At 37.3% G+C, this 17,030-nt stretch overlaps 1 protein-coding gene across 8 annotated transcripts in view; it reads left to right on the forward strand.

Moving 5' to 3' along the window:
- Window positions 1–2,901: 2,901 nt before the first annotated feature.
- WDSUB1 (WD repeat, sterile alpha motif and U-box domain containing 1) overlaps window positions 2,902–17,030 on the forward strand; it is an 80,115-nt gene continuing 65,986 nt past the window's right edge. For 3 of the 8 annotated variants that reach the window (XM_060302405.2, XM_060302399.2, XM_060302404.1), the window contains exons 1-5: window positions 2,908–3,049; window positions 5,289–5,710; window positions 7,546–7,730; window positions 11,696–11,788; window positions 16,544–16,637. In XM_060302405.2, the coding sequence (XP_060158388.1) occupies window positions 5,313–5,710; window positions 7,546–7,730; window positions 11,696–11,788; window positions 16,544–16,637 (770 nt within the window). In that variant the 5' untranslated portion in view covers window positions 2,908–3,049; window positions 5,289–5,312. Of the gene's footprint in view, window positions 3,097–3,527; window positions 3,654–5,288; window positions 5,711–7,545; window positions 7,731–11,695; window positions 11,789–16,543; window positions 16,638–17,030 lie in introns of those variants that run through there. The other 5 variants (XM_060302402.2, XM_060302401.2, XM_060302400.2 and 2 more) reach the window with 5 other exon arrangements.

The following is a 17,030-nucleotide window of genomic DNA, read 5'->3' on the forward strand; positions in this document are numbered from 1 at the left end:
TTATAGGAAATAAAAGTCCATAAAAATCCATTAACAAGAAGAATGTTTTTTGTACCAAAGAGGAAGAAAAGGCATAGTTGGAACTGCAAAATTTCTTTAGCATATACAGATACCAAATGCCATCACACTTCTTTCTTGTCTGCTTATTTTTAGCTACATGTATGTTTTCTATCATAAGGCAGCTCTCACTGTGCCCAGTGTGAGCCTTCCTCATCCTCATTTGGCAGCCCCTGGGTCTTTCTTCTATCTGTATGAAACACCAACTTAAAGAACTCTAGCGAACTCTTATTACTTGGCTGGCATCCAGGACTGGGTGGATTAATGGAAACATGGCCAGTTAGAGGGTGTAAAGTTTATTTAATGGCAAAGGATAAGAGGAATTCGGAGACTATTCCATAATGCAGAAGATAACACAGCCTGCCCCCAGTTACAGCTTCCTCTCTGCTGGGAGGTAGCGCTGTAGATAATACCAGGTGTGGAAAGTGAATGATTGCATCAGTATGAGAGAATCCCTGGGCCTTTCTCATGGATATTTTTAGAAACTTTTTTTGAAGTTTAATATACACTACACACAAATGCATGTATTATATATATTGAGCTTGATACATTTTTTGCAAACTGAACACCTCCAGGGAGTTTTTTACATCTTGTACTCTACCTTGCCTGATGGTTCTGGAAACTCTGGCCTTATTTGCCTGCAAAGCAGAACAACCCAAATGCATTCCTGAGTATTTACTGTGAAACTGGGTATTTCCCAAGCTCATCCCTACACCCACCTTTTCTAATTACTTCAGTGCCTATCATCTCTCTCTCCTTTGAGCTCTTGGTTACTCTCAACTAAACATTGGAATAATCATTGACTCACTAACTGATTCACACCTATTCTGTTCCCACTGGATTGTATTTGGAGAGCATGTATTGCTTATTATTTAACTGAAAAGTTAGTTTTCCTTTAAATATACCACTTAAAATTGTTTTCTATATTCCCCAAGAAGCATTATTACAAGGAACAAAACTAGAAATTAATGATAAAACAGGATTATTGACCACAGTTACATAATTAGAGCAAAAAATATATAAAGTGTTCAAATCTTTAATGTTCCAAGTCAAAGTTCCAATTATTTGACACTCTGTCCTATGTAGTAGGATAACCAGTTCACTCATGTGATCAAAGATCTCTATAAATTCTTAAAATGTTTCTCTAATATATTGCCAAGATATTTTAATTAACATCTCCCAAATTGCAAATTCACAGACCAGAGACCAGCTACAATAAAGCTTCCCGCTTTGAAACTGCCTGTCCTCAAAACTGACCATACTGGGCTTGAGATCTCCATGCTAAATTACTGGCCTGTGTAGTCAGGGGTTTCTTTTACATATTCTACTTGAAGAATATTATAACAAATCTTACCCATCAAATTAGTGAAAATTTAAAAAAAATTACTCAAGTCTGTCAAGAATGTGGAGAGACAGGCACCACCATATGTTACTGAGAGGTGAAACCATACAGCCTCTCTGAAAAGCAATATGGCAATATTTATTAAGACTATTTACACCCTTATGCCCAGTAATTCCATTTCTAACAATTTCCTTAGCAAATTTCATTAAAGTAAATATTTATGTACAATGTCATTGAATCCAGTATTATCTATAATAAGCACAAAAATATAGAAACAACTGGGAAAATGTTAAGTAAATTATGGTATGTTTCTGGGGCTGTGGACCATTAGGCAGAAACAGTAATTACACTACTGAGAAATTTTAGACGTGGAAAATGCTCAGGATACAAGTTTAAGTTGAAAAAGGTAGTTAGCAGATCCTTTTGTAAAATTATTGATATTATTATTCATGAAAAACTGAAAGTAAATGTATCTGAGTGGCTTATTTTCGAGTGGTGTGATTATTAGTTGTTTTTCTTATTTATAGTTTCTATATTTCCAAGAGAGAGCTCTATTTATACAATCAAAAAGTTACTTTTAGAAAAATACTGTTTTGGCAGTACTTCGGCCTGTAATCAGGTTTCAAAGTGTCAGTCATAATGCACTCGTTAATCAATTTAAAAATCACAGGAACATCTCAAAATCATGAATTTTGATCTCCTCTTTTCCCTTTGTCTTTTTCATTACAAATCTTCAGCGAATCTCAATTTCATGTTTAAATTTGAGTATTTTAGGTTATTACTCTTCAAATATGTGACTTTGGTTTCCTCAGGTTTGTAATTTTTAAATGTTTCCTCGCTGAAGAAAACTCTTTGTACCTTTGATTTTAATCTGAACATGGTTCAATACTGTGACGTGCACTTAGTTCGTAAGTGTTAGCACGCCGAGGAACTTTTTTCTGGTCAATTTTTTAATCTCAAAAGGGACTGGCAAAACCAGTTCGTAATCAATTACACGTGGAAACCACGGTGTAAGCTCCACGTGAGCTTAGGAGGCGCTCGGAAACGCTATAAGAAATGCACATCGGGTTCAGGTGATAGCAGTATATCCTTTCCAGCAGCCTGCCCTGGAAAGACAGATTTGGGTAACCTGAGCACAAAGGCGATGGCATAAGTCATGAACCACTGAGGTCAGAGCTGGCCGAAACAGAAAAGACCAATCAGGGAGGTCACAGAATAGACAGAGCAGGATAAAGAAATACAGCAGAAGAAGGAGGCTCAAAAACTTTCAGCTGTAGTAACTGGAGAGTTAAAGGGGGCATAAAATCACATTTCAGGCACTCGCTAGACCTTGAGACCTCAGCTTCAGCAACCAGAAAAAAATTTCAACTAAAGGAAATCCGGACTCATTTTTATCCTAGAGCCAGGTTTTAGTAACCTCTTCATTAGAAAGCGAAAGGGCGCGCATGCGCCGCGGCGCAGGCCGCCTCCCGGGGGGGCGGGGCTTTCCTTTCGCTTTAGGACGTCCGCCGGCGTCGGCTACGCCCGCCTCACCTGCGCGTTACGTGCCCTGCGCCACTCGCCGGCATCTGAGCAATGATCCCCACCGTCGTGGGTCTTCGAGGTGAAAGGGGCAGTGCCCATGGGCCAGTTTAACAGCGGCGGAGGCAGGTGGGGGACCTTGACTGGGGTCAGCCCGCCGAACTTCCCCGCTCGAGGTGTCTAAACCCTCCGTGTCAGGTTCTAAGCGCGCGACAGGGACCTGCTGAGACCTTGACCAGAGCGATGCACGGTTTTGCGGCCTCGGTCTGGGAGCCGGGCGGCGCATCCCGGCGGGGCGTGAAAGCCCCAGCTGGCTTCCATCCCTCCCCCACAACCCGAGCGCCGGTCCCCGCGCCCCGGAAGGCCCTGCTCCCCGCCGGCCGCGCTCCTGCCGCGGGTCCGCTGGGGCCTGGTTGGCTCTCACAGTTGGGCAAATCCTTGGTCCCCGCGTGGGCGCGGTGGGAGTAGGTCTCGAGCTTTATGTTGGAGGATTCTTGGCACATTTCGGGTTTGCCTTGCATTAGATGGGTATGCGTGTGTTTACACTGGCGAGTTGATTCGGGATATGACCGGAAATTGAGTGTTTGGCTTGAAGGCTGAGGTTTAAGTGGACTACCACACCAGGTAGGGGTAGACTTGAGAGCGCGTTTCAAAACAAAGAGTTGAGCTGATTGCGTCTCTGTCCTTGCGACTCGAGGGCTTCGAACTGCAAAGAGAGCCGAGCGCCACAAGGGTGAGGAAGTTTGTTTGGAAAATTACCCGTGTGCACTTGCACAGTTGGGATTTGGGAGTTCCCTAGAAAGCACCCCCTGATGGCGTTTGTTTCCAGTGCAATACCTTAGGCGGTAATCTACCAGGGTTTTTGGTGGTTGGTTGGTTTTTTAGACTTCATTGAAGTTTGTTTGAAAAAAGAGGCTGAACTTTTGGGATAAGATAAATGTTGGAAAAGGCTCGCTCCATTTATTTGGAAAGATTTCTGTAAATAATACTAGAACAAGGTATTATGAATTTTACAATTCAAAGTTACGCCTGTCCCTTCAGGGCTGATTATTGCCTCGTTCTACACCATTTTTCCACTGTCAGATTTTTTTTCTTTTTCTTTTTTTTTAGTATTAGTAGCTTTATTTTTAGTTATCCAATCATTTTGTATTATATTCACATATAATGTTTAAAGCCTAGAACTGGATTTGGGGGAAAATGTTAATTCAGCAAATATTTATTTGACCACATTAGGTGCCGATACTGTTTTACGTTTTACATGTTGTGGATACAGAAATGAGCGAAACAGACCCGATCTTTGTTGGTTTGTGCTTACCTTCTAGTGAGGGGAGACAAGTAATAAATATGTCAGAGGGTGGTAATTGCTACACTGAGGATTAAAATAGGGTGATGTGCTAGCCTGTAGAGGGGCTACTTCAGACTGGGAAACTCTCTCTGAGGAAGGACACTGAAATTGAAATCGAAATGTAAAATTAGATCCCAAAAGCAGGGGATACGCATAAGAAAACCACTTTGTGAAGATCTTAGGTGTAATCCTTTTGACCAGGGAGGCTGGAAAGAGGGAGGGTGAGGGAAAGTGGAAGGAGTTGAGGTCTGAGAAGTAGGCAAGCAAGAGACAGACCATGTAGGGTTTTGTAAGTCTTGGTGAGGAGTTTGGATTTTATTCTAAATTTGTAAATTTGTTCTTAGGTGCAGACCAGCTAAGTCCATTTTTCGCCACTCTTCCTTTTTGGTTTCCTTGATTTATTACATTGATTCTTCATCTCAAATCTTTTATATCTTTTTATTCTTTGTCGGAAAAGATGACAAACCATGACATGATTGATAGCTTTCAACACTGCCACTTAAATTGTGAATGAAACCTTTTGGTCCTTTTTTATGAGTGAACTATATAATTCTGCATCTTAAAGGCAGAGCAATAGCCTTGGCTCCGTCCTGTGGAAGGAGCAGCAGAGTTTGTTAAGTAGTGAAAAATCTTTTTAAGCTGAGATTAGCTGATGTGGAGTGAGGCAGTGTTGAGTAGCAGTTAGTTAAGGGAAAGTCTTCAAAGGTGAAATAAATACCCAAGGTTCTGGATGTTCAGTGTCAAATCAGTTTGAAGTTATTTGACTAGGTTCCTTTTCAGGAGTTATGGAATTTTATTGGTATAGCACTGGTGATTGTGATAGTCATCAGAGGTTATAGTCTTAAAATGTTTTATTTCTCTCCAAATTATTCTAACCCCCGGTATAATATATTGTCTTTTAAAAATGTGAATGTAGGAGCTTTCATCGAGCAAGTTAATTGATTTTGGCTCTTTTATATTGATTTGAGTTGCGTTTATTTGATTCCTAGGGTGAAGTAACCTTTATCTGTCTAAAAATTGCAGGATATTTTACTTCAAGTAAAGAACATGGTGAAACTAATTCACACGTTAGCGGATCATGATGATGATGTCAACTGCTGTGCCTTGTCCTCTTCCCTCTTGGCCACTTGCTCCTTGGACAAAACAATTCGCCTGTACTCCCTGAGTGACTTCAGTGAATTGCCACATTCTCCATTGAAGTTTCACACCTATGCTGTCCACTGCTGCTGTTTCTCCGCTTCAGGACATATTTTGGCTTCATGTTCAACAGACGGTACCACTGTCTTATGGGATACTCAAAACGGACAGACTTTGGCAGTGTTGGAACAGCCCAGTGGTAGCCCCGTGAGGGTTTGCCGGTTTTCCCCAGACTCCACTTGTTTGGTATCAGGGGCAGCTGATGGAACTGTTGTTTTGTGGAATGCACAGTCATACAAGTTATATAGGTAGGAATATTTAAACGGCTTTCCGTTTTTAATCCTATTAACAGGTCCACAAAAAAAAGAAGAAAAAAAAAGGCAGAATATTTTGATGACGTTAAGAAGCAGATAATTTTTAGACATCACAAGGAAAAGTATTTTGACCTATCTTCTGAAGGTCATAAAAACATATGATTCTTGAAGTAGATTTGCTTGGCTCTGAGTGTTTTAAATTTCCAGTCTCTCTTTTGTAAAATAAGATTAATCTTGTTAGACTTTCATGGATTTTTTGGGTAAGAGTTCGGCCAAAAAAACCCCCCACAATAGTCTTTTGAATAAAATTTAGTAATTTTAGGCTTTATTTTTGCCACTCGTGGCTCAGGTGTTCTCAATAATAAAGTAATGTAGGTAAATCTCACCTACACAGCTCTTTCCTGACTAGGATTCTTGCTGACCAAGCCCAGAAGAAGGAACCTTGTGATCAGCATGGTGTTGTGTTATCATTTCTTTTTAAAAAAAATCACTTAAAAAACTCCTTTTGGATAAAAATACATCAATTAATTTACACTGGTAATGTTGTGTTGCAACTCACCAACATTAAAACCATGCACTTGTATGTATTTATAGTGTGGTGAAATATATGTAACATCAAACATTTTAACCATTTTAACGTGACATTAAGTACATTAAAAACTGTAAACTTTCAAGTGTTACCAATTAAAATAGCTTAATGTACCTTCCTTTCTCCCTACCCCCCAGCATCACTCAGAGCACAAATGGTAGCTGGTAAACAACTGTTACTCATTTAGATTTGGGTCTTTGGATTGAAGAAAGTGATGTGATTTAAGTGGTGTTAAACAGTAAAGAGAAAGCACAAGAAGAATGAAATGCCTTTAAGTTATTTTGTGTGAATGAAATACAGCTGTCAGCTAACGAATCTTTTTCACTTATTGGGTGATAAATTCTGTCTCCCTAGCATTATTTCTCTAGTGTATGTAATTAATGATATAAAAATGGTACACTGCAGTAGATTTAAGCACTGGCTAGGACACTGCACTAATTGTTGGGTTTTTACCAGTTTTTCCTAATTGAGAAAATAATTAATATTGTTAGGCCAGTGCTTCCTAATCTTCCCTAGATAATTTTAACTTGTTCACAGCATTTTCTTTACATAAAGAATTGGTATTTGAAGATGGGATGAAAGTTCCTGGGTGATTTTGCTGTTTGTTGTTTCTAGGTGATTTTTTATTTATTTTTTGCGGTACGCGGGCCTCTCACTGTTGCATCCTCTCCCGTTGCGGAGCACTGGCTCCAGACGCGCAGGCCCAGCGGCCGTGGCTCACAGGCCCAGCCACTCCGCGGCACGTGGGATCTTCCCAGACCGGGGCACGAACCCGTGTCCCCTGCATCGGCAGGCGGACTCTCAACCACTGCGCCACCAGGGAAGCCCTCTAGGTGATTTTAATACAAAAGTTGAAAGTACTTTTGACCCCAGTAACATGTTTTTCAATCAAAAAGTTATATCTTTAAAAAAAAAAAATGTGACTGTAGTTGATATTGTTGGTTGTTATTGCTTTTTTTGTTAAGCTTTGTAGATTTTAACATGTTCCTACTGACTTGCCATATGGAAAAGTATGAAGATACTGTCGACTTTGGTTTGGTTAAGATAATGTTTAGATCCTCTTACTTTAGCAAGCACATAAATGATATTTTATTTCTCTAGGCATCTACTGCCTTTTATCTCTAGTTCTGTGATAGCCATTTATCCTCTTTTTAGTATATCAAGCTGCTGTTAGAGATTGTAATGTCAAGTAAAAGATTCTCTGAAATGAAAATTCCCTTTTCTTTTGCTTTTATTTCAGATGTGCTAGTGTTAAGGATGGCTCCTTGGTGGCCTGTGCATTTTCTCCTAATGGAAACTTCTTTGTCACTGGCTCCTCGTGTGGAGATTTAACAGTGTGGGATGATAAAATGAGGTGTCTGCATAGTGAAAAAGCACATGATCTTGGAATGACCTGCTGCGATTTTTCTTCACAGCCAGTTTCTGGTTAGTTATTTTACTCTTGTAAGCACTAGTAATTCCCATTTGCAATTTGTATGTGACTTTTCATTCTTTTACTTATTTTCACTTCATCATTCGTAAAACAACAAGCCCTTTTAATTCATTCCTTTCAAGGAATCATCCTTCTCCTTTATCTTTTTTGATCAAAATGAAATCACAGATATTTTTTTAGGGAAAATCAGGATCTTTGGGAAAATATGTAGGGGCTGACTCAACTTGGTGCAGTAGATCTGGATTCCTTGAGTACGGTAATGTAGAGGCCTTAACCCTGTTGGTTTTACTGTGATTTTTGAAATATTGTCTATTGATATTCAAATAGAAATGTGAAGTGTAAAAATTGGAAACAGGTTTCATTTTCCGTTTACTAATTTAATCTTTCGAAACATAAATTTATAAAGCATTTGACAATACAATTAGTTTTCAGAAAAAGAAGAAACAAAAACTCCTGAATATAGACTCTTGGTTTTAAATAAATACAGTGAATTGGGAAGTTGTCTTCTTTTATTTTCATCTTCTGTGTTAGGATGAAGCTCTGCTTTTGGCTGCTCCAGTCTTATTGCCAGACCAGTGCTGGCCCATAGCAATATAATGTGAGCTACGTATGCAAATTTAAAATTTTCTAGTAGTAGGTGAAATTAATTTTAACATATTTTACCCTATATATCTAAAATATTATTTCAATAATTGATAGTAAAATATCAGTAAGATATTTTACTATATTTTGGTGTGAAGTCTTCGAAATCTAGTGTGCGTATTATGTCACATCTCAATTTGTAGTAGTCACACTTCAACTGTTCAGTAGCCATGTGTGGCGAGTTACACCTTATTGGACAGCTCAGGTCCAGTAGCAGGATGGCTTTGGCACTCCCCTATTTCAAAACCATCAATGACATATTAAAATATGATTAAGGTAAGATAACATACCAAATCCCAAACACAAAGCCTGTAAGAACCTTCATATTCTGTTTCCCTGCCTCATCCCAAATCACACTTGGCTTCACGCGTTCTCTTGCCACACTGGCCTTTCATTCCTTGAATGTCTCTTAAGATTTTTCCAAGGGTTTTACATGTGGACCCTTCACCTGGTTCACTATTAGTCATCCTTTAGCTTTCAGGTAAAAAAAAAAAAAAAATCACTTCAGGTGAGTTTCCCCTTCTCTTACCTCCTGCACACAGTCTAAAGTATTTTGATACAGTCTTTATTTGCACGCTTTATTTTTCTTTTAAAATAGGACTTAGTGAAGTATCACAGGCTTTAATTATATAGTTGTTTATATGGATTGTGTTTAATGGTGTTTTTCCTGTTAGATTGTAAGCTCCATAGGGCAGGGCCTGGGTCTGTTTTATTTACAGTGCTTGGAATATAATAGGCCTTGAAATGCAGACTGATGAATAAGATTGATTTGCTGAAATTTCTTGTTTTTGTTTTCTTAGCCTTTTAGTATCATATAGCAGATTAACAGATTTTCTTTTCATGAACCCATTTTTATATTAAACTCCCTACCTAATTTACTTACGATAATTTATTCTTTTTAATATATTGTTTTATGCTGTTTTATTCTAAGAAGACCAGCTTGCAACAGACAAGAACCATTTCTTCCATTCTGTGAGACCTTCTCCAAAATCTTACAGGCACTCAGTGAATCTTTAATGAGTTATATAAACATAGGGAGATTTAGGTTTCCTTTTTGATTCTAAGTTACCTGAAAAAAAGATTTTCAATTAAAATACCATTTTTATAGTGATATTAGAGTAAAACTAAGGACATCCTTGTTCTATCTTTAGAGGGGTTGCAGTTCATGGGTCCTGGAAAGTTTCACTAAACAAGGCAGAAAATTTGGTGAGATTCTAAAATAAGTTTAATACTCACATCCCTACCCTGCCTGTAGAGTATATTTTTCAATATACTTCTAATATGTCCCTTCTGTACTTTCTTTAGTTCAATTTCTGTTAAAATAGGTATTAACCTTATGTGTAAATTCCCTGAAACAGATCAATATATGCTTTAAAGCATATAAACCAATAAATGATTATTATAGGAATTTGTGGTAACTATGTATTTTCTTAAAAGACAAAGTATGTAATTTTTAACTTGTTATTGTTTAATTTGGTATTTGTTAATATCTGTAAATACTTATGACATATTGAATCTTCTGTCTTTGTGACATTTTGCTCAAATAAGGAAAAATAATACTGTTTGTGCTGGAGGATGAATGTTTAATTCTCTCCAGTTTTTAAGTGAAAAGACAGTTTGGATTAGATTATTATTACAATTTAAATATTTTTCCTGAAGAAAAGTTTATTTTTAAATATTATATTTGGATCTCAAGGATAGGCATATTTTAAGCTTTATAATTTTACATTGTCCTAGATGAATTCTTACTACTGAAAGAAACTTCTGAATTAACTTAAGGATCTTATTTAGTCTAGAAACAATAGGAAAAAAAGTTCTCTTAACTGAGTCTAGTACTTAAATATTTTACTCTCAGCCATTTTTGGGTAAACTGTTTTGCCTTAAGAAGATTTAATGATTATTAGGAATTGCTTACATCCATCAAGATCTCTGAGAAAGGATGCTGTTTGGCTGAACCTGTGCTACAAAAACAAAAATGCTGTTGAAATGTGGAAGTCCCATGCTGTTAGAAAAACTTTCAGTGAAAAAGAAATTTTAATTTGTTTTATGTTAATAAAGTATATGTGCTTTCAACAAAACAGAGGGAATCCATAGGAAGCATTTATTTTACATACCCAGGTGTATAAATTAAATACCATATACTAAATATTTACAAAACAGGAGTGCAATCTTTTTTTTTTTTAATTTATTTAATTTATTTATTTTGGCCGCGTTGGGCCTTTGTTGCTGCACACAAGCTTTCTCTAGTTGCGGTGAGCGGGGGCTACTCTTTGTTGCAGTGCACGGGCTTCTCACTGTGTTAGCTTCTCTTGTTGCTGAGCACGGCCTCTAGGCACGCAGGCTTCAGTAGTTGTGGCATGCAGGCTCAGTAGTTGTGGCTCACGGGCTTAGTTGCTCCGCGGCATGTGGGATTTTCCTGGACCAGGGCTCGAACCCGTGTCCCCTGCATTAGCAGGCGGATTCCTAACCACTGTGCCACCAGGGAAGTCCAGGAGTGCAATCTTAAGATGGGTAGTAGGTTTCTTAATTGTGTCTTACTGCATATGAGTGCTGACATTTCCTTTGACCTGTGATATTAGGTGGAATTCATATAAAATTGAGTTGGTGATACCAATATTTACATTACCCACAATATTTAGGAACTTATCTAGTGGGTAGATAAAGATACACTGAAAGTATCTAAGTAAGCATAACTAGCGGTTTTTTTGTAACACCAAATTTAACTGATTACTTTCCCTGATTTGTGTAATATTTTCCACCAAATCTATTAGACTGAATTGATGTTGTTTTGGATTTACGTAATTCTAGTCTTTGTCTTGATTAAATCAAATGGGGAAACAGTCTCATTCCATGTGAATTAAGACTAAGTTTTTAAGTGAACATATCCTAAAAAAGTTAAGTTGGGAGCAATTAAGCATTTAACACTCATCTCATAACTGACTTTTCTTCCTAATTTTTTCCATCAATGCTAACCTCATAGACTCTAAAATTGGGTTGGAGGGTGCCCTAGGCTTCGTGGCTCAATATTGGCCCTTGCAACATTGAATTATATCCTTAGTGGAAGGGAAATAAAAAGGTATTTTGTTGTCGCAACTTCAGGGGCTAAAGTCATAATCCTTTGAAGTACCTTGCTTAAAAGAAATTCTTTAACCGACATTTCGTTATATGGTATAAATTAATTAATATAATTAATATTGCCTGTGAATGTGGGTTAAATGAATAGAATTAACAGATCTGAGTTAAGAAATTGAAAATTTTTGGTTTAAATGTTTTAACAATTCTTGTGTATTTATTTGTAACAAATTTATATTTTTAGGTGGAGAACAAGGTCTTCAATTCTTTCGACTGGCATCATGTGGTCAGGATTGCCAGATCAAAATTTGGGTTATTTCCTTTACCCATACCTTAGGTATGTATTCAACTAGTAGTTCTCTAAAATGATTTTTTGTGATTCAGGTAAAATTTATATTTTACTTAATCTTTTTCACTAAAGAACTCTGGATATCTAAAAGTGATTATAAAAATATATTTTAAGAACTTTTAGTCAAAGTGATACATATACATGATTTAGAAATTATATGCACGCTACTGATTATGACCTCACCACTACCACTACACACATTCCTGCTCACACATTCCTCCTTTTTCTGTTTTCAATTTTTTTGATGGTTTTCAAAGTTTCTCTAAATCCTGTTTACACCACCACATTTTATTATTTATTTATTTATTTTTTAACATCTTTATTGAGGTATCATTGCTTTACATTGTTGTGTTAGTTGCTGCTGTATAACAAAGTGAATCAGCTATATGTATACATATATCCCCATAACCCCTCCCTCTTGCATCTCCCTCCCACCTTTCCTATCCCACCCCTCTATGTGGTCACAAAACACCGAGCTGATCTCCCTGTGCTATGCGACTGCTTCCCACTAGCTATCTGTTTTACATTTTCTAGTGTATATATGTCAATACCACTCTCTCGCTTCATCTCAGGTTGCCCTCCCCCCTCCCCGTGTCCTCAAGTCCATTTTCTACGTCTGTGTCTTTATTCCTGTCCTGCCCCTAGGTTCTTCAGAACCATTTTTTTGTTTTTTTTAGATTCCATATATATGTATTCGCATACGGTATTTGTTTTTCTCTTTCTGACTTACTTCACTCTGTATGACAGACTCCAGGTCCATCCACCTCACTACAAATAACTCAATTTCGTTTCTTTATGGGTGAGTAATATTCCATTATATACATGTGCCACATCTTCTTTACCCATTCATCTGTGGATGGACACTTAGGTTGCTTCCATGTCCTGCCTATTGTAAATAGCACTGCAGTGAACATTGTGGTACATGACTCTTTTTGAATTATGGTTTTCTCAGGGTATGTGCCCAGTAGTGGGATTGCTGGGTTGTATGGTAGTTCTATTTTTAGTTTTTTAAGGAACCTCCCTACTGTTCTCCATAGTGGCTGTATCAATTTACATTCCCTCCAGCAGTGCAAGAGGGTTCCCTTTTCTCCACACCCTCTTTAGCATTTATTGTTTGTAGATTTTTTGATGATGGCCATTCTGACCGGTGTGAGGTGATACCTCATTGTAGTTTTGATTTGCATTTCTCTAATGATTAGTGATGTTGAGCATCCTTTCATGTATTTGTTGGCAATCTGTATATCTTCTTGGGAGAAATGTACCACCACATTTTAAATTTGTTCATTGTAGTTACTGTTTTTTGAGCATGTGTGGGTCTTTCCCCCATGCATTGTACTATTCTTTCAGGTGACTCGTCAGTCAGTCAGGAAACTTATGTCTTTCATTTTTGGTATACAGTATTCATTTATTCTAATTCTTCTCTACTTCTCTTTTTATAACTTCCATTAGTTGAGTGTTGGACCTCCTGACTTGATTCCCTGTGTCTATTTTTCCCCCACATTTATCTCTTTATCATTTTTTCTATCTTAGGAAAAAATTCCTTAGCTCTATCTTTTAACCTTTTTTGAATTTTTTAATCCCATCAGTAATATTTTCAATTTCCAAATGCTTATCTTTTTTGTTTCTTTTTCCTAGTGTCCTCCATTTAATGCAAGATCCTCTCTAAACTCTCAGGATACCGATTAGAGGCTTTTTGTTTTGGCTTTAAGTTCCCTTCTGTTTCCTAATGAACTTTGTTTGGGCCCTTTTTTGTTTACCCTGATCTTTCTCTTTCATATGATGACCTTCTTCAAATGCCTGATGATCCTTAGTATTCCATTTACTTTCAAGAATTAAACAAGAAGAAGAAGTTTAAAAGCTCTGGGCACATGGTGGTGGTTTGTATTTGCTGGCTTCTCTTTAGGATAAGAAGGTGGACTGTTGGCCCTTATTGCGGAAGGGTTGGAGATTTAGAGAATGTGGGTGTCTGTGTTGCCCTGGAGCTGCCCTCGAGCTCCCCAGGCAGTCATTGTTTTCCTTCATCCTGGGGAGAAGCATCTAGCTTTCATGCAGCATACTATGGGTGGGGTCAGGGAGGGATGGGAGGTAGATATTGTTTTATAAACAGACTTAAAGTTAATTCTTCTGTTTTCAGGTCTATATCTCTGACTTTCTTTTTCCTTGGCTTTTAATAGTTGTCTTTTGGGGTTTTCTGTTAATAGTCCTAAGTCTTTTGGGGTTTTCTAGGGAAGACTAGCTTACTTCTTTGCTGTAGCCCCCTCATTTTACACCCCAAGCTGTTCTCTATATATAATCTCGTCAATTAATTTGCATCTGCTTTTCCAAAATTGGTTTCAGTTTCTCATTTCCTGATGCCCCCCTTCCCCTTCTCTTCATTGATGTGAATTTATATCTTTATTAATTCCTTCATTATCATTTTAATGGGAACTCTGAAATTATATGGTCAGTTGGCCATCTTGCTTCAGATGCCCAAAAATATTCTTATTTTATTATTTGTTACCTAATAAGCTTTAGCTAAATCATGAGTTATATTTCATTGTTTATAAAATTATTGCCAGAGATAAACAAAGCTGAACACTAGTTAAAGCGGTAAGGAAGGATTTTAATATACTATTGCAATAGATTTTAATCAGTAATATACTATTGCAAGTGTCCAGCATGAACTGAGCTTAACTTCAGTTTATGCAGAGGTGACTGTGTATTTTAAAGGGAGAATGAGGGAATAAAGCAGGGGTAAATGGGGGCTCCGTAGCATCCAGGAAGTGAAAAAATTACAAAAAGCAAGAAGTGAGGAATTTGTCCATGTGAAACGCATGTGAGTTTGTAACTGGCACTTATGGAAGCTAGGCTCCTCCCCTCTCACAGAGCCGGGGAGACAGGAGCTCTATCTCCAGGTGTTGGCTGGAATAAACGTAAATTCTTTTGGCAGCCCTGAGTTTTCCCAGGCAGGCACTTTATAAGGGGGGTAGGGTCATCCTAGGGATGCAACCTTGAACTCTTAGAAACTGTGTTAAAGTCTTTGTAGGCCAAGGTCAAGGCCTAGTCCAGGAGGCATCTCAGAAGAGCCTGGGTAGAGTTCGGTCAGGGAGAGAATCTTTGTCATTATGCTAGTGTATAGAGAAGGGTCTGCTATTACAAAGTAATAAATACATTTTTTTTTTGAGGAAATTTAGTTACTTTATTGTCTGTTAGGTTACATTCAGTAATTTTTTAATGTATTCGGTGACATGCTGGTAAAGATAAGAGTTCTATTACTTCTCTGGTCTATCCTACCTCTTCTGTTTTCAAGGTGAAATTCTTATAAGAAACCATAAATATAGTCATGTATGTGGATGTTCTAAATACAACATATCTTTAATAATTCGAAAGCAAAGCTTTTCATACGTTGTCTGGAAAATGTGTTTTTACACTGGCTCTTTAAAAGACATATATAACAGTATATAAACATGTGCAGTTAAAGCCTTTCAATAAAGCGTTTAGCATTATTTGCACCTTTTGGCGGACCTCTCACTGCTGTGGCCTCTCCCGCTGCGGAGCACAGGCTCCGGACGCGCAGGCTCAGTGGCCATGGCTCACGGGTCCAGCCGCTCCGCGGCATGTGGGATCTTCCCGGACCGGGGCACGAAACCGTGTCCCCTGCATCGGCAGGCGGACTCTCAACCACTGCGCCACCAGGGAAGCCCCTGCACCTAATTTTAATGCTTATTTGTAGAGAGGAATAGATAGACAAATGGATCTTATACTTGAGAATGTAATAGATTCTTAGGATCCTGTTGCAGGTTTATTAAATCTTCATTTAGTTTGCATCTTAACATTTTTGCTTTGTTTGATTGATTGTGCCTACTTATTGATCTGTATATGCCTAAGTATTGATCAGTGCCTTGAATGCCTATATCTGCTGTCCCATATAAAAACATATTTTTTCTATTTTGGATAGAAATGAAATACTTAATAATAAAGGGAAATAAATATATATTTTTTATTTGTTGAAACTTTTACCTGCTCTAATGACCTTTTTGTTTAGTTAAATGCTTTATATCTTAAGAGCCATTAACACTTCGAAAAAGTTCTTATTAGGTGCGAGAAAATTACAGATATCACTTATTTCCTTGTCTTGCCAGGCCAACTTCTTAGTGATTGTTTTTATATGTTGTCACTAAAATACATTGAATTCCCTCAGCTTACCTTTAAAAGAGTTATGATATTCCTTTTCAGTAATTATAGAAAGCATAAAAAGAATTTTAGTGTTACCATACTTGTAGGAGTTTTATAGGATATATTGGAATTATAAGATGTTACATTACTATTATTTTTAATTTCTGGAATCACAAAATATTTTCTTAATATCAGATATTTAAAACTACAGGTATTTGATTCTTTTAGGCGTTTGGGCAGTTGGTGTGTGGTGTGTGTGTATTTTTTAAGATAACAAGATGAAGTATAGTTTAAAATTTCAATTAGTTGAAAATTTTATATATTTAATAGTTTAGAATTTTTTAATTTAAAAATAATTTGATGATTATAACCCCCCATCTAGCCTTTGCTAACCCCACCATTTTCTTTACCCATTGCTGAACTTTTGAAACCACTTACTCACTTGAGTTGCATGACAATTTTTTTTTCATTTTTGTGTCTTTTAGGCACTCAAAGATTTTATTGAACAAATAAATGAAATAGTTTTTACTTAAAAATAAATTCTAAGCACAGTCAGCTTGCTAATTTTTCTCACCTTGTTGTTTGCAGGTTTTGAATTAAAATATAAAAGTATACTGAGTGGGCACTGTGCTCCTGTTCTGACTTGTGCTTTTTCTCACGATGGGCAGATGTTAGTTTCAGGGTAAGTTACTTAGTTTAATTTCCTTAAACCATTTTGGTATGAAATAGAGTAGACTTACAGAAAAGTACATAAAACATAAGAGAATAGGTTGATAAATCATTGTGATGCAAAGTTGTAACCGCTGCTCAGGTCAGGAAATAGACCATTGCTGGTTTTACTCTAGAAGTCCTCCCCTTCCAAGTGCCCCTTTCTGGTGACAGTACCTCAGGTCATATGCAACATTGCTTTTTCCTTTTAAATTGATTTAAAAGAAATCATACATTATGAATTATTTTGTGTCTGGCTTCCTTTACTCAACATTACGTTTGTTTTCCTAGTGGTTGAACAAATCTGATGTATATAATATGTGATAGGAATCCAGTTTCATTTCTTTCCACATGGATATCCAGTTGT

Source organism: Globicephala melas, chromosome 7 (genome assembly GCF_963455315.2).
Source record: "Globicephala melas chromosome 7, mGloMel1.2, whole genome shotgun sequence".
NCBI lineage: Eukaryota > Metazoa > Chordata > Mammalia > Artiodactyla > Delphinidae > Globicephala > Globicephala melas.